Below are 22,709 nucleotides of genomic sequence, written 5' to 3'. Positions count from 1 at the left end.
TTGCTGCTGCTGCTAAGTCACTTCAGTTGTGTCCGACTGTGCGACCCCATAGATGGCAGCCCACCAGGCTCCCCCATCCCTGGGATTCTCCAGGAGAGAACACTGGAGTGGGTTGCCATTTCCTTCTCCAATGCATGAAAGTGAAAAGTGAAAGTGAAGTTGCTCAGTTGTGTCCAACCCTCAGCGACCCCTGGACTGCAGCCTTCCAGGCTCCTCCGTCTATGGGATTTTCCAGGCAAGAGTACTGGAGTGGGGCGCCACTGCCTTCTCCGATAAGTTAATTGAGCATCCTTCAATTTTGGTATCTATGGGCATCCAGGAAACCAATCCCTCACGGGTACCGAGGGTTGACTGAACATGACTATATGGTCAATATTTGCTCAGTACAGTGATACAAAAGGGAGGAGGGGAGAACGGGAAAAAAAAATCCTGATAATAGATTGACTATTTCTCTTATTTTCATGACATTAGGTATTAGAGTCCAACTGCAGGTGTTAAACCGTCAGCAGCAATATTCACAATTCATCTGATATTTAAAAGGCTCCTTCCCTAACAATTCATTACGCTACATATCTGCAATTATTTAAATAACTTAATTCAAACATTATTTGAGGGGAAAGAGTTATTAAAACATTTTCTCTTTCTCCAAGGAAAAACGACCTGGGGTTTGTTTACTTTCAGCAAATACCAAGTTAAAATGTTGAATTTTAAGTTGTCACTAGACAACACTGTTTAAAAATGTCTCCTGACTGGTAAAATGTATTGTGACTCTAAAAACTGTGTGGATTTTACAATATTTTTATTTATGTATCCATTGGGAAATTAAGCCTGTCTTCCATTACTAAGTCTGACTCCTGTAACTCTCTTGTGTTTTGCAGAAACCTGGAATCTTCACTAATAGGCTTTCGTAAGAGTAGTTTTTATAGAGCAGTGGTTCCCAAACCATCAGAAATCACATCAAGGGCTTATTAAAACAACTATGACTTCTACTCATGACATGCCTGATGCATCCATGATGTTTCCTAGCCTATAGTTCAGTTCAGTCTCGCTCAGTCGTGTCCAACTCTTTGTGACCCCAAGGACTCACAGCACACCAGGCTTCCGTGTCCATCACCACCTCCCGGGGTTTACTCAAACTCATGTCCGTCGAGTCGATGATGCCATCCAACCATCTCATCCTCTGTCGTCCCTTCTCCTCCCACCTTCCACCTTTCCCAGCATCAGGATCTTTTCTAATGAGTCAGTTCTTCCCATCAGGTGGCCAAAGTATTGGAGCTTCAGCTTCAGCATCAGTTCTTCTAATGAATATTCAGGACTGATTTACTTTAGGATGGACTGGTTGGATCTCCTTGCAGTCCAAGGGACTCTCAAGAGTCTTTTCCAACACCACAGTTCAAAAGCATCAATTCTTCGGCTCTCAGCTTTCTTTATGGTCCAACTCTCACATCCATACATGACTACTGGAAAAACCATAGCTTTGACTAGATGGACCTTTGTCAGTAAAATAATGTCTTTGCTTTTTAATATGCTGTCTACACTAGTCATAGCTTTCCTTCCAAGGAGCAAGAGTCTTTTAAATTCATGGGTGCAGTCAACATCTGCAGTGATTTTGGAGCCCAAGGAAATAAAGGCTCTCACTGTTTTGTTTCCCCATCTATTTGCCATGAAGTTATGTGACCAGATGCCATGATCTTTGTTTTTTGAAAGTTGAGTTTCAAGTCAGCTTTTTTTTCACTAGCTTATAGACCTGGTGTCAAGTTATACCTATGGGATCCTGCAGGTATGAATTTTAAGCCAAATCCAAGAATCACAGCTACTGACATGCAAAGCTGGCATTACACTACTTAACTTACTTTTTAAGATATTAATAGATTTTTGTTGTAATAGAAAGCTAATGACATGATCCAAAAGAAACAACAGGAGTTAAAAATCTCTCACCTGACTTAAACTGGAAGGTTGAATATCAATAAGTCTGGGTGAGAGAAGCCCAGCCACAAGACATCGATTATAACCATCAGGAATGACTTCATTGAGAGATGGTCCTGATTTCTTTAAAAAAGTCAAAGTCTATAACAGAATGATTAATAAGATATCAGTCAATAATCAATTCAAATAATCAAATTTAAGAATAACTAATAAACCCATTACCCTACTTTATACTTAACAGTATGAAGAAAACTAAAAGGCACTGAATGAAAATTGTGGAAGACTACTTTTCTGTACTTCTTGCAAGGAAAAGAGCTCATAGGTTCTTGAGGTAACCAATGCTTGTCAAGTCACAAATACTACTACTGATAATGCAATTATCAGTACTACTGAAAAAGCAATTTTAAATTGCTTATATATGAGGTAACCCTGTTATCTTCTGTAAGGCTGATAGACTTGGTAACAGATCTTAACAAACTTAATACACACAAAAGAAAAAGCTTGCAGTTTATTCTTCTTGGTCTAATGTGAAAGAGATCTGATATGAAGTATAAATATGACATTCATCCATATCTAGCTGATTATCATTTTAAGGATATGCCACTTAATGTTTTCCTGGAAAAGTATTTTCAACATAATCCACTCTGAGCCGGTCACTGTGCCACTGTGCCAGGTACCTTTTTTGCATTACTTCATTTACCCATACGCTTTTTAAGAAGGAAGAGAATTAAGAAGATGGAGTAAAGGAAGGTATTGACTTACTTTTGCTTAGGGTTCAGGAGCTAACATCCATATAAAGCTGTTATAAACACCCTAATAGCTCTTCCTAGAAGGTTGCCGTCAGTCATTGATGCTACTAGCTGCTATCTCATATACCTAGCAGAAGCTACCTTTTAAGATGAAAGAGTGGTTTATATAAATAACACTAAAGTTTAAATCCATGATCTGACTTCAGCTCAAGAAGAAACACTCTGTCCAAATTGTTATTTCTTACTCACCTCCTTTTGAAAGCCAGTACAAGTTATATGAACAACTCCTGAGTTTAACAAACAAGTGGCATCTAAAAAAAAAGAAAAAAAGATTTTAAAAAATCCACTTACATATTATATTTGGGATGGTATTAGTACAACAAAATTTATCCTAAGAACAAATTACTAGGCAAGGCATGGTATTACTACATACAATAAATTTTAAAATAATTTGTCCCTGTATTTCTATCCTAACAAGACACCAAACTTTATCACAAGTTAATATGAAATAGTTAACGTTTTACAGCAAATTCAAATATTGATAATTTTTCTATAAAACATACAATCATTAAATTTCTTGTGTACATATATCAAATTAACATCGTAACTTATCCATACATGTTAACTAATCATAATGAGAAATGAATGATAATACACTACACACAGCACAAATATACATACTCTTACATGTTATTTTTCTCAAAAAGTAATGTTAAATAAATACATACCAAAATTGTAAGTACTTGGGTTAAAAAACTGCTCAGGAGGTGGATATGAGGGAGGAACTCCTCGACTTAAACTTCTCTCATGTACTAATATATCCAAGATGTAATGTGGAGACGTCCTACTTACAACAGCATCCAGTGACCACAACGCAAAATAAGAGCAGTTATGCAGATATTCTCCTGATCTAAAATAAATTGTATACAATTAAGTCAATAAACTACTACACATAAAAATTCCTAGAGAATTTTACATACATAGAGAAATCATACCTTAACGAATCTGGCATTTGTGCATGGTACCAACGATTTATGTCGAAAAGCCCCAAATATATAGAAGGCTTTCCCTGTCCATATATATTCACCTGCCAGGTAAAGACTGAAACACTGGTGTCAGGAGACAGAGCTAAAAGAAGAGATAATTTTTAAAAACAGAATAAATAATCTCAAAATAAATACAACAAATATAAGTAGGAAGATTTTCCCATAAATTAAGAGGTTTAACTCATATCTGATTTGTTAAAACACATTTCTATCATTTATTCTGTAACAAGAGGTTCATTCACTTCTATCTTGACTGTTTTTCTATTTCAAGAAGACCTTATTAAAATGCATTCATCAGAAAAACAGTAACTTTGGCTTGTCTTCAGTTAACAGTTTGGCAACTTCAAGATGCTGTAAGGAGAAAGTAGAAAATGATTTGAATGAAAGTTCTCCCACAAATAAATCATTGCTAGTACCAGAGACTATGTGTGTGTGTGGAGACACACATGTGCAAGTTCAGTCATGTCTGACTCTTGAAACCACATGGACTGTAGCCTGCCAGGCTCCTCTGTCCATGGGATTTCCCAGGCAAGAATACTGGAGTGAGTTGCCATTTCCTCCTCCAGGGGATCGTCCTAACCCAGGAATTGAACCCACATCTCCTGCTTTGGCAGGAGGATTCTTTACCTCTGAGTCACCTGGGAAGCCCAGAGAGTATCAATACTTAAAATGGTTATCTTTGGGCTTTAGGGCTTAACTCTGTAGAAGAATTCTAGCTGAGAAGGATTGATCCAGCTATACGCTAAGGCACTGGTGGCAGGGGAGAGAGACAAGTACCCAAATGGTACGTGGAATGGAAAGATAGGAACAAAGATGAGAGACCAATAGAAGGAAAAAGGAAAGTAAAAACCCAAGACATAACTAATAGGAAATATAAAAAAGATATGAGTGGGGAGTAAGAGACAGAGTTCCATAAATTCTGTTTTGACATGTTTAGTTGGATATGAAAAATTAGGGGACCAGAACAGAGGAAATCTCTAGGATGAATAAGCTATACATGAGAATAAATCCCAATAGGAACAAGCTAAACCAGCATTGTTCCTAAGCATTCTCAGAACTGAATAAACCTATCATGTTGTCCCATTCAATTCTTAACAACCACCCTTTGCAGAAGGTATAAATGTATTATTCCACTCACAGATAAGGAAACAAAAGCTTAGTCACAAATGTTAAATAATTTGTGAAAGGACTTCCCTGGTGGCTCAGATGGCAAAGCGTCTGCCTACAATGCAGGAGACCCGGGTTTGATCCCTGTGTTGGGAAGATTCCCTGGAGAAGGCAATGGCAACCCACTCCAGTACTCCTGCCTGGAAAATCCCCTGGATGGAGGAACCTTGTAGGCTCCTCCGTGGTGGGCTGCAGTCCATGGGGTCGCTAAGAGTTGGACACGACTGAGCAACTTCATCTTCACAACCAGTGACAGAGCTGGGATTTGAATCCATGTTGGATTCTAAAATCTATGCCATTTTCATTCTGTCACAATATTTACCAGGAAGAACAACTAGAGGAAACAAAAAATTCAAGACAACAAAGCATGTTTGTTGTGTATGTCTCAAAAAATACAGAAGTAAACATTATTCAGAGACTACTCATACTAGTCACTACTAGAGACCTTTTTGTGTGTGTCTGTTTTGAGAGGCGGATAAAAATAAAGAGGTTGCTCATTAATCTATTCAATTCTTGAGTTCTACACATCACGATCTGGAGAACAAGAAATACCTCGGATCTCACACAGTCCTAAATAAATCCCACAATTAGTATTCCAACTTTTTAACTGCCAGGAGTACAAACTCTAGAAACCAATATCTGTCATATATCTTAAATCAAGACAAATCTTAAGCATTCACATGATATATAATAAAAGTGCTTTAAACCAACCTTCATTCATGCTTTCCTCCCTGTCACCGTGAGATCGAAATTTCTCTATACTCTGGCATCCCAAAAGTTTGGTATTACCAGTCTGTCCCCTCAAAGGAAACATGCCACCTGTGAGGTCCAGTGTGTATCTTTCTTCACAGTACTCCAACCCCTGAAATACAAAATGTACACCAATCTATGTCTTAATAGGATTCTAAGAAAAAGTTATTCTAAAATTAAATGTTCAAGAATTTCCACACAATATAAAGAAAACAAATAAGTTAAAAGACCGAAGAGAACAAATTATTCAAGAAAGCTCTAAAATTTACATATGGGGTAAAACACAAATAGAAAGGCTGATTTTGTTTCTCAAAAATAATTATCAATAAATCTTCTAAAGCTGTTATCAAACACAGGAACCTTCATGCATTACTGGTTGGGGTATAAATTGGACCTAAGCAATGAAATTACAAATACACATTCTCTAAACCAGCAAACCTACTTCTTTGTTTTCATTGAAGTTCTTGCTCTAGTTCTTAAATTTTTATTCACTGATCCCTGTAAGAATCTGACAAAAGCTATGAAGAATAGCTTCTATTTTCTCTAGAAGAATGTTTTCCCTTGTTCTCCATGAAGAACTGGTTCTGGGACCTTCTTCCAATATCAAAATCTGTGGATGCTCAAGTCTCTTACATAAAATGGTGTAATACTTGCATATAACCTATGCACATCCTCCTATAGACTTTGAATCATTTCTAGATCACTTATTAATACCTAATACAATGTGAATGCCATATAAATAGTTGCTGTGGCACAGCAAATTCAAGTTTTGTGTTCTGAAACCTTCTGGAATTCCTCCCCCCCATATTTCTGATCCAAGATTCACTGAATCCACAGATGTGGAACTGGAGAGTTGGAGGAGGGGGGTTCGGGGATGACATGAACACTGTGATCATAAAAATACCACACAAAATTGAAGGGCTTCATGAATTCCCTAAAACCCAATCACACACCCTCAAATACAAGGTTAAAAAGCCTGTTCTAGAGAAAGTATTGTGACAGCTAACCAAATATGGTTATTTGGTTATTAACAGCACTTCACTACTTCCTCAAGAATTCAGTCAGAAAAATAGTCACTTAAAATGCTAGATGTATTTATCCTCTCTTACAACTGTAAGCAACCAGACTATAAAGTCTACCCCATGGCTTACTGCTTGTTATATTAGAACAACAAAGTGGGGTTATTTTTCCTGGCTACCAACTAGGCCATAAGCTTGAGTCTTGTCTAATCTCTTCATTCTAGAGAAAAATTATACCTGAAGATTTTAAGATTGCCACCTTGGTAAAATACCAGTGTCCTGATTCCTAAATCTAATACTTTTTACATTACATTATGAATACAGTATTAACTTGAATAGAAGAAAAGATTGTAATATCTCAATAGCTTAAAACAAAGACTTAAAATAGCCAAACAATAAAACTGATACTATCAACCCATATCACCATTTACCTCATATAAGATTTGTCCTGACGCCAAACACTTTCTGTCACCAAAGGCCAGCTGAAGCAGATGTAAACTCAAAACATCCCCTTCACTGAAAGGAACAGAAATTAGCTGAGGAGAAATACTAAATACCATATTAATGCATTAAGCACCTCTTATTGCTCAAATAAATTTAATTTGGGTACAATATTGAGTACATGTGACAAAACTGAAGTTGTTATAAAGAATTTAGTTTTACTTGGTTGTTTTCACAAAATGTAGTCCTTTGAAATAATAGCCGATTTAATTTTTATTGATTCTAATTAACTTAAGCTTATGTTGCTTGCATATTTAGGTGACATCTTACATGGAAGACTATAAAGCTACTCAAAATTCATTCTTTCTCCCTGTCTTTCATAGGTGTGCTTTAGTTAGACAGTATTGGAAGAAAAAATAAATGGGATACAAAAATTGTTGAGATAAATGTCTTCTTATTCACCACATGGAGTCTTCATCAGGCACATTACTCAAGCTGCTGCCAGCCCACATCACACTTGGATGGAAATATGGACCTAATGAGGACTATTCCAATAGCCGTCTTCATATTTTTATTTCGATTTTCCTCCAGGATTGACAGAAGTGAATCTGTCAATCAATTAATTAATGAATTCTTTAAATCAGAATTAATTTTTAATTAATTAAATTAATTTAAGTGACTTAATTCTTAAATCAATTAATAATTCCTTCACTGATGTACTAAAGCTTAAGACAAAACCTCAAAGTGAGGAAATCTAACACAAAAACCTAAGTTGACCACAATTCAGGTATTTAGAATTTAAAGTAGAACAGGTTTGGGAAGAGAACGTATGGGGAACACCAAAGAAAGCACTAAACATCAATGAAAAATAAGAGAAAATCAATACTTACACTGTTCCAGCACTGGAAATGAATGAGCTTAACCAGTTGGAAATTAAACTGAAAGGAAAGATTTCTCAAAAGCTACACTGAGATAAAATTAAAGCTTATGAAAGAGAAGGGAAAATTAACCAAATTAACCTTAGGAATATACTGCAAAAGGCAAGTACAACAGAAGAACTAGAGAACAAAGTAGGGATACATAAAAATGAGAGGCATATACAATCAAGAGAAGAAAGGAATGAGATTATAAAAGAGGAAAAATGTTCTTATAAGAGAACACAGAAGGCCATAAAAATTGTCTGAGGAATAAGAAGTTGCCTACTAATGTGTTATCAGCTTACTCTCTGAAATATATATTATATCCAAACAAGTCAAGCAAGCACAATTTCTTCTTACTTATATCTCAGACTTACTCAAACATATAGGAACAATTATTTACCTTTTAAAGTCATTTCAATGGCCACTTACTAATTCACTGAATTATGTGGCTCTCATTAAAAAGAGGCAATATAGCACAAAGCTTTGCAAAAGAAATTAACTGCCATGCCATTCTTGACAAATACTATTAAAAACCAGATATATCACATTTACCTATCTTGTGTAGACTGAACAGCCCAGAGGTAACAGCAATTACGAGGATCATTTTCAGGTTCTTGAAAAGTGACAGCATACACAGGAACTCTTCCACCTTCCAACTGTGTGTAGTATCTATAACAAGCACAAAAATCAGTACACTTCATACTTCTAAGTTACAATTTCATGAAAAAAGAAGAAGATGCCTCATGTAAGAATTTGGGTTACTGCTCTTACAATCATCTTATCTTCAAAAACACACAGGGCACAAGACATCAAGAAAATGAGCATGGCACCCCATTTCCCAGGTAGAACTGGGAAGGGTTAGAATCACTAAAGCACGAACTATTCCTTCCAGTCATATAAATGTATGCCACTACGCACTGTTCCCCAGTAACAGGTACTCTAGAAAGAGATGAAATACCGTCACAACACTCCACTTCAGTTGCTGCAGCTGGGTCAGTTTCCCATTACTGCAACAGAATGAGTTAGAATCTGAAGACGCCTCACAAAGCCCTTGAAAAAGAGCTATTAGTGACGAGAACACAGTGTTCAAGAAAATCCTCTAGTAGCTAGGTTCTCCAGGCATTCCTTTGTGAGCAATTCAAAGACAAGAGCTGATAGAAGGGTATAAACAAAGACAGTGGAGACGGAATTCCCATAGGGAGCCACTAGGCAACTGCACTGCCACTGCATCACTGGCACTGTGCAGAAAAACTGAGTGTGAGGATGTGCAAGGACAGTCCATGTTTACTTTAGGGGCTACTGACACCTCAGTATCATCAAAGAACCAACGGTTTAAAAAAAAAAAAACAGGTCTGGCATATATACATTGTTATTTTCCATCTCTCTCTTTCCCCCTCACTTCAAACTTGGCAAACATTTATAATCAACCAAACACCAAACTGAGCAGAAAGTTTGGAAAGGTGACTATTTTGTTGACTCATCTGAAAGACAAGTTACTCAAGAAAATATTCTAATATTACTTGGAAGAAAAAGGAAGAAATATTAAATTGACAACTTAAAGGACAAATAGGTATCTATTTAACTCAATAGAGATATGACTTAAAACCTATAGTGCCTTACCTCCCTCAATAAAGGGAGGTAATTCAATAATTCAATAAATAAAGGTAAATTAATAAAATGGATTCCTCAATAATTTTAATAAAGATTTAATTAAAAAGTATCAATACAATTATATTCGGGGGAAGTTTTTGACAGCATATAAATTTTAAACACAGTATTTTGTAATTTTCTTAAAAGTCTTTATTTTTTCCTGTCAACTGAGAACTACTAAACTACCTTACACATATGGTTATGCAGAAAAGTACTTCAGAAAGAATTCATACCAGATATCTTAGTAGAGTCAAAGTTTACTAACAAACTGAATTCCACAATGACTAAAATGCCAGGTTTGGTGTGTTTTTTTTTTTGCTGTGCTATGCAGCTTACAGGATCTTGGTTCCCTGATCAGGGATTGAATCTGTGCTACAGCAGTTAAAGTGTAGAATCCAAACCACTGGACTAGCAGGAAATTCAGCAAAATTCCTTTTAAATACATTGACTCAACTTAAATTGATGTGCAAGAAGGAAATGGCAACCCAGTATTCTTGCCTGGAGAATCCCATGGACAGAGGAACCTTGCGGGCTGCAGTCCATGGGGTCACAAGAGTCGGACACGACTGAGTGACTTTGACTAAGTCACTCCTTTTTATACTAAGTCATGATTTCATGTAATGGAAACTTATGCATTCAATCCTTAGTCTACCCTATTTTTTCCTGTTTATGCTAATCTTTAAATATTAGTAAATGAGTATATTCAGAAAGAAATTACTAATAAATAATTAAAAAGTTGTCCTTACTCTTTTTTCATGCTTTTCATGTTCCAAAGTGCTAGATAGCCATCAGAAAAACCGACAGCAAGCTGATTTGTCCGGTTTATGTAACTAAGGGTTGAAACGGCTGTTCCTGATGGGCTGACTAACTGAAAACACAGATGGCGTCCTTCTCGCATCACATTTTCTCTGATGCGCGGTACTTCAGCTGGGATGCCAGTTATAACTTCAAGGTCTAAAAAATAAATAGGACAAGTAAGATTAACAAACTCTAAACGGCATAAAACCAAGTATGTCACCCATTATTCAATCAGCAACTGAAAACTACTGGGGTCAATTAAAATAAGATTAGTGATAACAAAGCATACTGACTATATGAACTAGCCACCGTTATTTTAAATGCTATAATTTTCAAAACACATTTAATTGTGTAATATCTTTAAAATCTCACAGTACATATCAAATGTTACCCGTTTTAACAGAATTAATTTTCTTGCGGTTTCCCGGGTGGCTCAGTGGTAAAGAATCCGTCTGTCAGTGCAGGAGAGAGAAACGGGTTCAATCCCTGATCTGGGAAGATTCCCTCATGCTGTGGGGTAACTGTGCGCCACAACTACTGAGCCTGTGCTCTAGAGCCTGGGTACCACAGTTACTGAAGCCTGAGAGCCCGAGAGTCCATGCTCAGCAACAAGAGAAGCCACTGCAGTGAGAAGCCAGGGCATCGCAACTAGAGAAAGCCTGCGCCCAGCAACAAAGACCCAGTACAGCCAAAAACAAATAAGTAAGTAAGAATTAATTTCCATAACAATCATAAATAAAGCTGATGGTTTCTTTATTCAAATTTAGGAGTAACAACCTAAATATTCCCCTCGGAGAATGGCTGGTTCTCCAATGAGCCTGGTATATCCTGTGCCAGAAATCTAGGAAGCTATCAAAATCTAAGGTGATGTGTCAGATTCCATGAAGGTGCCTTCGTTAGCAAAAACAGGACACTTTTGAGAACAACAACAACAAATAATGAAAATAAACAAATAAAGCATATTAAGTATTATGTAAAACCCCATGAGTTTCTACCTTCTTTACTTATAAGAGACCTTACTGAACCACTGAAAGTAGCTGAGTACCAGCTTCTTACTTGGAAAATCAGTACTTAAAGAAACAGTAACATATGCATTTATTCTGCCTTTTCTATACAAATTGTATTTCAAGATAAACACATACACCTAGTTAATAAAAAAATTCTTTTCACATTAACAGAACTTTAAAAGCATTTTTGCAGCCCTATTGAAATAAGAGATCTAGGCAACAATGTCAATGGAGAAACAACTAATTTCAAGTATGAATTTTTAACCTTGGCCCTATTAACATTTTGTGTCAGATAATTCTCTGTTGTGGGGGCTGTCTTGCGCTTTATAGGATGTCAACAGCATCTTTGGCCTCTATCTACTAGATGCCACTAGCACCTTCTCCCTCCAGTATTAACAGCCAAAATTATCTCTAAACATGACCAAAAATCTAGAGAGCAAAAAAATCACCCCCAGTTGAGAACCACTGGTACTAAGGTTGATGGATCATGCTGTCATCACCTAAACCCACTGATCACTAAATATAAAACAAGACACCATGTGCCTCCTGCTGTGAACCATTATGAAATACCCAGCACTTCTGAAAGATACCTGTCAAATGTTAAATCTGAATCTAATCTGAGCTACCTTACATTTACAGAAAATACAAAGTGTAAATGACACCACGTGAAGATACATGATCATTCCAAAATAATATCTTCAGCAAGACAGTGGAACTAAAAATAAATAAATGAATAAGAAGAGGATAGAGGAAAGACTGCTCTACATTTAAATAGACATGAGATGCAAACTGTCAAATGTAATGTGTTTGGATACTGGTTCAAACAATTCAAATGCAAAAAGATACTTTAGAGAAAATCATAGCAATTTCATTATGGACTAGTAATTAACACTATACCAAGTAATCATTAATACTTTTAACAGTGGTAAATTGCATCATGATTAGTAGTAAATAATCATTATTTGCTTTAAATTAATAGACTCAAAGAGAGAAGGGAGGAAAGGGAAATAGAACAGATGCACATATGGTAAATTTTGAAAACTAAGTTGAACTTAGGTAACAGGTTTGTGGGAATTCTTTTATTATTCTGCTTGAGAATGTCCCAAATGTTTACATAAAAAAATTCAGGCTCGTTTATTGCTATAACTGTTGTGCAAGAGTAGATTCCCTCAATGCTGTTAATGAAGAGGCAAAAAATCCTATCACATTATACTTGTTTGAGTACCCCCCTAATCAATCCTGCTTCTGATTTTCTTCTCCTCAGAAAATAGCAAGTAATAAAACTTTGCCAAAATAACTAATCCATTCAATGGAATACTGCAAAGTTATTCAAAAAAATAAAGCAGACTCTTTATGTAAGTGATGTGTGTAAAGATGTATAAGAAACACTGTTAAGTTTGGAAAAGTTACAAACAGTACTTACAGTATGATAAATCTTAGGAACTTCATTTCCTATGTTATGTGTGTCTCAGTGAAGTCTAAATAATTGTAATCATAAATTATTTATGTAAACAAAAATATACATTTTGCTTAAACTCCAAAACTCAAACTTTTTGTATGCTATAAAATTCACCAGCTTCCTAATTCTAATTGAGAAAAAATTCACTATAAAATTATAAAATTTCACTATAAAATTACTCTTGTGTGGAAAGGAACTACTGACTACTGAAATAAAACATGTTTTCAACTCTACTATTTTGATCTGATGAGTTTTAATTATGAATACAGGTATTTTAATTAGCCTTATAACTATAATGATATCATGCACAAAACCCAATCTGGAGCAAAACTCCATTAAGCTTATTTAATTCTTTCATCAATTTTCTACAAAGAGTAGCTAAATCATTTCTAATAGTCCACAAATTCATTTTTAGTTACTGCCATTCTTACTAATCAATTCTTTTTCATTTACCCAAGATTTTATTAAGATCAATCAGACCTCAATACATATCAAATTTCAAGGTGTAGTTTCCATCACTATGAGAACTTTTTTCCCTTAAGTGCATGTGGGGCCATTATTTCTACCAAATCAAACTCTTCCACATAATATTTTGCAGATCTAAATTTTGATCAGATAATCTGGTTCTTCAATTTCTTGTCAAATATAATTTTTACCAAAACATTGTAGTTTTGATCAGTTTTAAGTTGGAGAAGACTCTTGAGAGTCCCTTGGACTGCAAGGAGATCCAACCAGTCCATCCTAAAGGAGATCAGTCCTGGCTGTTCTTTGGAAGGAATGATGCTAAAGCTGAAACTCCAGTACTTTGGCCACCTCATGCGAAGAGTTGACTCATTGGAAAAGACTCTGATGCTGGGAGGGACTGGGGGCAGGAGGAGAAGGGGACGACAGAGGATGAGATGGCTGGATGGCATCACTGACTCGATGGACGTGAGTTTGAGTGAACTCCGGGAGTTGGTGATGGACAGGGAGGCCTGGTGTGCTGTGATTCATGGGGTCGCAAAGAGTCGGACACAACTGATCGACTGAACTAAACTGACTGAATCAGTTTTATTACATACCAACAGTTCTTAATAATTATACTCATTATTATATATTGGGACAAAATATTGATTATTTGCATCTTTTTCTTAGCTGATCCAAAAATTAAAAGATCTGAACTAATATTACAGGACTATTTTAAAAATCAAGAAGGTCCTCAAGGTTAAATAGTCCTTTCCTAAAACTTTATAGATAATACACACATTTTTTTAAAGTTTTTAGGTTAGCTTTTCTTCCTACATAAACCAATCAATAGTAACATAAATCACAAAAGCAAACTACTACTGAAGAGAAGACTTATATACATAATACTGAAAAAAAGGGCTTCCCTCTAGCTCAATGAGTTATGAGCCTGCCTGCAATGCAGAAGATCCGGGTTTGATTCCTGGGTTGCAAAGATCCCATGGAGTAGGAAATGGCAACCCACTCCAGTCTTCTTGCCTGGAGAATTCCAACGACAGAAGAGCCTGGCAGGCTACAGTCCAGGGGGTTCCAAGAGTCAGACATGACTGAGCGACTAAGCACAATAGTACTAAAAGGGGAAACTGTCTCTCTACATTTTATAAAAAATTTTTACTTATCCAGTTTTGGCTGTGCTACATCTTCGCTGCTGGGCAGGCTTTTGTCTAGCAGTGAGCACCAGCCACTCTGGTTGGATGTGGTGGCTTCTCAATGTGGGTAGCTTCTCTTGTTGCAGAGCACAGGTTCTAGGCCCAGAAGGCTTCGGTAGCTGCGGCACGTGGGATCAGCAGTTTCGGCTCCCAGGCTCTCGAGCACAGGCTCAGCAGCTGCGGCACGTGGGATCAGCAGTGGCGGCTCCCAGGCTCTCGGCACAGGCTCAGCAGCTGCGGCACGTGGGATCAGCAGTGGCGGCTCCCAGGCTCTCGGCACAGGCTCAGCAGCTGCGGCACATGAGCTTAGTTGCTCTGTAGCATGTGGGATCTTGTTGGGTCAGAGATGGAAGCCCTGTCTCCAGCACCGGCAGGCGGATTCTCTACCACTGAGTCACCACCCTCTCTTTACTTACTAATTAATTAAGCTTTAGTTCTATTTCAAGACGCTATTTTGTGAGGGAAGACTTTTAAATTACTGTTGTTTTCTATCAAATTATTTCTATCTTGGGCTTACCACAGAAACATAAACAGTATGCCAAAAACAGTGTTAGATCCTACATAGTTGGATAATTTTATATTGTCTAATAAGAATCAATACCTTTCAGCCCTTCTTCTGGTATTTACTTAATAACCTGAATGATGTTATTCAGTTGTGTATCTGGGAACATGTCTCTCTTTCAAGAACTACTTTAGTCTCTAAACACTTCATCAATAAAACATAGTAACTCATGCAAAAAATATCCACGGTGCACAAAATAAAACAATACAAGCAAACAATTTTTAAAAAGACATATAAACAAGTTTTTGACTCCCCCCTTTGTTTTGATTATTAAAAAAAAAAAAAAATCCATATAGACATGCCTGAACAGGCTAAGTCTGCTCCTGCCCCTAAAAAGGACTCTAAAAAAGCTGTGACCAAGACTCAGAAGGACGGCAAGAAGCGCAAGCGCAGCCACAAGGAGAGCTACTCCGTGTACGTGTACAAGGTGCTGAAGCAAGTCCATCCGGACACCAGCATCTCGTCCAAGGCCATGGGCATCAAGAACTCCTTCGTCAACAACATCTTTGAGCACATCGCTGGCAAGGCATCATGCCTGGCGCATTACAACAAGCGCTCGACTATCACATCCAGGGAGATCCAGACTGCCGTGCACTTGCTGCTACCTGGGGAGCTGGCCAAGCATGCCGTGTCCTAGGGCACTAAGGCTGTCACCAAGTATACCAGCTCCAATATAATATGCCTAGCTGCTGTTAAAGGAGAAGGCAATGGCACCCCACTCCAGTACTCTTGCCTGGAAAATCCCATGGATGGAGGGCCTGGTGGGCTGTAGTCCATGGGGTCGAGAAGAGTCGGACACGACTGAGCGACTTCACTTTCATGCATTGGAGAAGGAAATGGCAACCCACTCCAGTGTTCTTGCCTGGAGAATCCCAGGGATGGGGGAGCCTGGTGGGCTGCCGTCTATGGGGTCGCACAGAGTCAGACATGACTGAAGCGACTTAGCAGCAGCAATGCATCAGAATATTCAGGTGCTCAATTTTGGGTTTTAAGCCAAGAATGACTAATTAATTACCTGATGCTTCTACTTCATTCTGACTGCATGACAAGTCATCCAAACATAGATCAATAAGAAGGATCTGTCCAACATCAGTTACCACAGCTGCCACACCAAAAAGCCATCGCAGACTTGGGTGTAAATGCTGAGTGCTTGCGCTGGCTCCTCCATGATTAATTATAGGTTCAATAGCTGTTACCTAGAAAGTAGAATGTATCATTTGTTTTCCTCAAAGTGAGAAAACACAATTAAATACATAAGCAACAAATTCTGAAGTTAAAGCAGGTTACTAGTTATACAGATATTAACATTTCTAATACAGAAGCACAAATCTGCATTTGATACTTGTGAATCTGAGTAACATTATGAAATCTTCAGATGTAAGAATTACAACATGCAGTTGGAACAACAATTGATGTTTACCTAGAATTTACCATATTCCAGACATTATGCTAATCAATGCACGATAACCCTTTGATATGGGACTATATATAGTTACACCCACTTAAAGATGAAACACTCTGAGGCTTAGAAAGTTTAGCTGAGTTATTCAAGTAACACAGTCATTAAGCCATTAAAATTCAAACCTAGATCCTTCTCACTTTAAAACTCTAAACCAGCTACTGTAAAAGTATATATAGCCTCTTCTCCGAAGAAGACTAAAAATAAATCATTCCAGAAAAATTTACTGTTTGCGGGGTTTTTTTTTTTTGAAGTCCTTTTTATGCCGTAAACCCTGAAGAGGTCTAACCTTTAAAAGGACTACATTATAATGGACTTCACACCAAGCTTTCACACTAATTGGATTACTGAATTTAACAAGGACTGAAATTACTTAAAGAAAATCATACTGTAGTTACACTATGGAGTTCTATTTTCCCTTTTCACTTCATGTGAATTTTCAATGTCTATACCTAATAGTCTGGTTTTAGTTTACACTTAACTTTCCTTCTGTTTCCTATTGATTCACAGAAATTAATTTGGTACGATACTTGATAAATAAGTATTTGGTGATTTCTACTATAATACTGATGAACATCCTAGAAAGAAAAGAGAAAATTTGCTATCAGTGGTTTACGTGTTAATGTAAGGTTAAAGTCTGTTTTAGGCTATAATCTATTATTACAGACAAAACACTGGCTTTCTCAGTATTTCATTAGTACACAAAACATTCTTTCTAATTCTGAAAGCTGTAATTTCACGGATTATCTTCCTTTTCTAAATTATGGTAATAATGTCTATAAAACTGAAGTATGTTTTCTTTAATTCCTTCAGTGAAGGATAAGTAATCTGCCTTCCTCATATAAATACTACATATGAAGCTATTGATAATGCTACCTTAAGTAATTTTAAACGCAGTTAAAAGCAAATTTAAGAGGGGATACTGTGCCTTTGTTTAAAAAAAAAAAAGTCAGTTGACTGAACTCCTTTTGAAGATGTCTATCATTCCTCTCCCAGTCTTTGCCTTCCCCTATATTTTTCATCTGGTATCAACCACTCATCCAATTAAAAGTCAACAAGTTCTGTCCATGTCACCTCTGGAACATACTTCTGCAATCTGTTCCATAGTCTTCACTTCTTATGTCATTTCCCCAGTTCAGTTCATCATCCTTATTTACCTAAACTACCCAACCAAAGGGCTTTTTACACTACAATTCTGCTTTCAATTAAAAATTTCACCTACAGACTTTAGAAGGAGGCCTCTAACTGCACAACAGGCCATTCACAATCTCAATCTTCACCATCTCTGGCTCCCACTTCCTCCTCCTACTCTTCCCTGCCATTCTAAATAAGTCTAGTTTCCCAAACGTTCCATATACTGTGACTTTTTACATGGTGGGTCTCTTAGCCTGAAATGTCCAATCTTTTTGAGTAGAAGTCATCCAGGTGTTCTTCATGTTCCGAGTGCTAAAATGTATCAAAATACTTATTTATACTATAATCCTATAATCTGTCTTCTCCTACTAGACTACAAGCCTTTTTGGACAGCACGGACTAGGTTCAATTTATCTACTTATTTGTAAAACCTAGCATCTACTTATTTGTAAAATCTAGCACATAGCTTGATTTACAATAAGCACTCAATAAACTGCCAAATAATTTGGTCTTTAAAATCATTATCACTGGCAAGTACATATAAGGTATCCGGCTATAAATTATTTTAGACTTTACATTAGCCCACTGGGTCTGTTTTTTCACTATAAAAACATTATCTTTTGTCATTAAGCTCCCTTTTAAGTTTAAAAATTCTGTTCTATGACTATATACATAACATATATATATGCATACAAACCTACATATACTTTTGTGTGCATCTAAGTGCATACTTCTTTCACACAGGCATCTACTCCTCCATGATTTTTGACTGTGTGTATTTGTGAGTGCATACATTTTCTCACCATGGAAAAAGAGGAGTAATAAATTTGAAGAAACAACTCGATTTCTATAATTACTACCAGATAAGATATCTGGCATATAGAAGGCATATGTATGTTAGAATTAACAAATGTGAATATAAAGAAACCCACTATTTAAATGTATTAGTCAAATCATAAATGATAATAAAGACATACTTCCCATATTACTCCAGGGCTCAAATTAAAAGAGAAAAAATAAAAAAGGCAAGGAAAAAATGTCATAGTAATGAACACAGTATTTTTATAAATTTTCAGTGTCTTCGTAAAACAAAACTGGAAGTAAGAATAAGACTTAGATGATACTTGTCATATGAAAGATTAAAACACATGTCATTATTTTTACTTTGTAATTTTCTAACCAAAAATAAGTTATAATTTTTTTTTTTGGAAAATAAGTTATAATTTAAATTTTACTTAAGTATGGTTGATTTACAGTGGTGTGTCAGTTTCTTCTGTACAGCAAAGTGACTCAGTTATACATATATATATTCCTTCTGTATATTCTTTTCTATTACAGTTTGTCACAGAATATTGAATACAGTTTCCTCTGCTACACAGCAGCACCTCGTTGTTTATCCATCCTATGAATAGTTTGCCTACGGTAATCCCGAGCTCCCAATCTTTCCCTCTTCTATTCTCCCCTCAGCCCCTCTGGCAACCACAAATCTGTTCTCTGTATCTGTGAGTCTGCTTTAGTTTCATAGATATGTTGATCCGTATATTTTAGATTTCACATACAGTATTTTTCTCTCTGACAATCTGCTTAGTATTAAAATCTCCAGGTCCACCCATGTTGCTGCAAATGGCATTATTTCATTCCTTTTGATGGCCGAGAAATATTCCACTATGTATGTATATATACATATATCTTCTTTAGCCAAGGAAAGTTTTAATGTTATGTTGTTTTGATAATATTTTTAACCTCTTTAAACTTTTTAATGAAAAACAACAAATTTCCAAAAAGTAATCTAAAAATAAATGTATACAGCTCAATGAATTTCCACAAAGTGAACATACCCATGTAACCAGCAGGGGTTTAGTTTTGAAAACAAAATACCATATATCTTAAGCAGTACCTACCCGTCCAGGAAGAACAACTGCTTTAACCACTCTTGATAAACCAAGGTCATAAAGACAGAGAACACTCCCTTCTACTTCTTCCAATCCAATTAACAATCCAGTTCTCTTCTGCCAAGAGAATTCTTTCACAGCGAGGACTATAGGAGGCTGTTCATTTACTCCATTGAATCTATATGCAGACAACCGCTCTCCTGTTAGAGAATTCACTACCTCAAGTTGTGGACCACAGGCCAAGCAAGCAAGTCCATTTTTCCCTGAAAGGAAAAAGAAATTAAAAATTTTGCTTATTTTAATATTGTATACAACAAAACTAAACAGCAGTAAGCTCTGTTACATATATAATCTATAACTCATTATCTTCAAATTGAAATCTAAGCATTTATAGAACAGCTACTGCTGCTGCTAAGTCACCTCAGTCATGTCCGACTCTGTGTGACCCCATAGACGGCAGCCCACCAGGCTCCCCCGTCCCTGGGATTCTCCAGGCAAGAACACTGGAGTGGGTTGCCATTTCCTTCTCCAATGCATGAAAGTGAAAAGTGAAAGTGAAGTCGCTCAGTCGTGTGCGACTCCTAGCGACCCCATGGACTGCAGCCCACCAGGCCCCTCCGTCCACGGGATTTTCCAGGCAAGAGTACGAACAGAGTGGTCCTCAAAACAGTAAAATAAATTGAACTACTACTGCAATAAGAATAAAATAACCATTCAGTAAAGGTACCATGCTATATGCTTAAATATGCTTATATATATGCTTAAATTATCTCATTACTCCTTGTTACACTTTAATACAGAAATAAGGCAACTAAACTTTCATACAACTGTATGAATGAATAACTTGCCCAAAACCCATGGAGCTATGAATACCAGAGCCAAAAGTGGATACCAAGTCTCCTTAACTCCCAAACTCATATGTTAACTACATTATACATTAAGAGTTAAACTACATGTTACAGGAGTTAAAAAATATAACACATATCCTGTCACTTTAAAGTTCAAAATCTAGGAGACAAGACGTAACTAGTATAATAATAAGAAATACCAGAAGCCCTTTATGGCCCCTGGCTAGTCTAGTCTGGATTTTATTCCGCATGCAATGTAAAGTAACTGGATTTTAAGCAGGGCAGTGACAATCTGATTTATGTTTTTAAATGTCAGTCTAGCTGCTAAACAGCAAATGGATAAAAAGCTGGGGCCAAAGCAGAAGTAGGGAGATGACAACCTATGTGTGGTTGGTGGCCATGCAAAAAAGAAAGTGAACTGACTAGAGATTCATCTCAGAGGCAAAACTAAAAGGATCTGCTTGCTGACGAGTAATATACAGGAAGTGAAGAATCAAGAACTAGACCCTGGGATTTCTCCTTCAACAGTCAGATGAACAATGTAACTTTTACTACTAAACTGAGGCCTGGGTGCTGAAGTCCATGGGGTCACAAAGAGTTGGGACACGACAGCGACTGAACTGAACCATGCATCTAAATAGGTAGCTCTATATACTAGACTACAGCTGATAGTTTTAAAATTTAGCATGGCACAGTGGGGTCCAGAAAACATGGGTTCAAAGCTCATTTTTACAACTTGCTTTCTGTGTACTGGGACGAAATTACTTAACCTATTTGATTTTCAGTTACAAAGACAAGTGCCTAATTAGAAAAACCTAGTACTCCCTCAATGAAAAGTTGTTATGGTGCCTAGTATGTAACAGAAGTAGTGTTATTACCTTTAATAGTCAAGAGAACAGCTCTATAAATAGCTAAATTACTACTACTCTATATGTTTTATTGTCTTTGTGCTAGGAAGGGTGGCTATCACATTCATTTTTAGAGAAGTCTTCTGCAATGTATTTCACTAGACTGAAATCCATAATTTAATGGTTTCTTTGGTATAATTCTCTGCTATATTACATAGTTTAAAACATGATCATTATTAAGATATTGTTCAGATTAATGGAATTAAGAAATGAGACTTCCTGAATATATTTTATCACCTAGGGCACTACAGGCCTCCAAGGTGGCTCCATGGTAAAGAATCCACCTATCAGTGCAGGTTTGATCTCTGGGTGGGAAAATACCCTGGGGGAGGGCATGGCAACCCACTCCAGTATTTTTGCTGGGAAAATCCATGGACAGAGGAGCTTGATGGGCTACAGTCGCAAAGAGTCGGACGTGACTGAGCATGCACACATAGGGCACTACAATCAGGTTTTTCCACGATATAATCATACGATTATTCAGGTAATAATTTAAACTTATCACCAATAAAACTGCCTAATTATAAAGAAAAATCAGCCATGCATTATTTCTACTTTTTAAATGCAGATACTCAATACTGAAAGGTATAAAATATACGGTATTGACTGCGACCGCCGCGCTTAAGCGCAGGCAGCTGCGACTGGCGCGCTAAGCACGGCCGAGAGGAGCTACCCCACGTCCGAGGTCAGGGGCAGAAGCCGGGAGGACCCCCATGCCCAAAGGGCGGCGGACAAGAGTTACCCCAAGTCTGAGGTTAGGGGCAGCGGCCGAGAGTGCCAGACTATGGCAGCGGAGGAACGGCCGAGAGGAGCCACCCGGTGTCCGAGGTCGGGGCGGGGCCGGGCAGCGGCGGGGAGATACCCAGCGTCCGAGGTCAGGGGCCGCGATGAGAGGAGTTACCCCGTGTCGGAGTTCAGGGGCATCAGTCAGGAGGAGATACCCCACGTCCCTAAGCCCGAGGGCAGGGGCGGCAGGTGGGAGGGGCAACCCTACACTGGAGGCCAGGAGGACCAACCCCACGTCCAAGGAGCCATGGCTGAGCGGGCACAGGAGGACCTAGAGGAGCTATCCCACGCTGAAGGTCAGAAAGGGCAGCAGTGAGGAGATACCCCTCATCCAAGGTAAGCAGCAATGGCTGCGCTCTGCTGGAGCAGCCGTGAAGAGATACCCCACGCCCAAGGTAAGAGAAACCCAAGTTAAGATGGTAGGTGTTGCAAGAGGGCATCAGAGGGCAGACACACTGAAACCATACTCAGAGAAAACTAGTCAATCTAATCACACTAGGACCACAGCCTTGTCTAACTCAGTGAAACTAAGCCAT

The 22,709-nt window shown here is 37.5% G+C and overlaps 1 protein-coding gene and 1 pseudogene across 5 annotated transcripts in view; one reads left to right on the top strand and one right to left on the bottom strand.

Annotated features, from left to right (window-relative positions):
* AHCTF1 (AT hook containing transcription factor 1) overlaps positions 1-22,709 on the bottom strand; it is a 94,818-nt gene that overhangs the window by 50,948 nt on the left and 21,161 nt on the right. For all 5 annotated transcript variants that reach the window (XM_010852888.1, XM_010852885.1, XM_010852889.1 and 2 more), the window contains exons 3-12: positions 19,641-19,894; positions 16,162-16,342; positions 10,415-10,622; positions 8,571-8,687; positions 7,089-7,173; positions 5,600-5,750; positions 3,671-3,803; positions 3,404-3,585; positions 2,925-2,986; positions 1,939-2,067 (exon numbers count right to left, since the gene is read on the bottom strand). In XM_010852888.1, coding sequence (XP_010851190.1) covers positions 1,939-2,067; positions 2,925-2,986; positions 3,404-3,585; positions 3,671-3,803; positions 5,600-5,750; positions 7,089-7,173; positions 8,571-8,687; positions 10,415-10,622; positions 16,162-16,342; positions 19,641-19,894 — 1,502 coding nt within the window. The remainder of the gene's footprint in view (positions 1-1,938; positions 2,068-2,924; positions 2,987-3,403; positions 3,586-3,670; positions 3,804-5,599; positions 5,751-7,088; positions 7,174-8,570; positions 8,688-10,414; positions 10,623-16,161; positions 16,343-19,640; positions 19,895-22,709) is intronic.
* On the top strand, positions 14,877-15,807 carry LOC104997909 (annotated as a pseudogene).

Source organism: Bison bison, unplaced genomic scaffold (assembly GCF_000754665.1).
Source record: "Bison bison bison isolate TAMUID 2011002044 unplaced genomic scaffold, Bison_UMD1.0 scf7180017864317, whole genome shotgun sequence".
Classification (NCBI taxonomy): Eukaryota; Metazoa; Chordata; class Mammalia; order Artiodactyla; family Bovidae; genus Bison; species Bison bison.
Note: the sequence above shows the minus strand (reverse complement) of the source record. Positions and strands in the feature narration are given on the sequence as shown.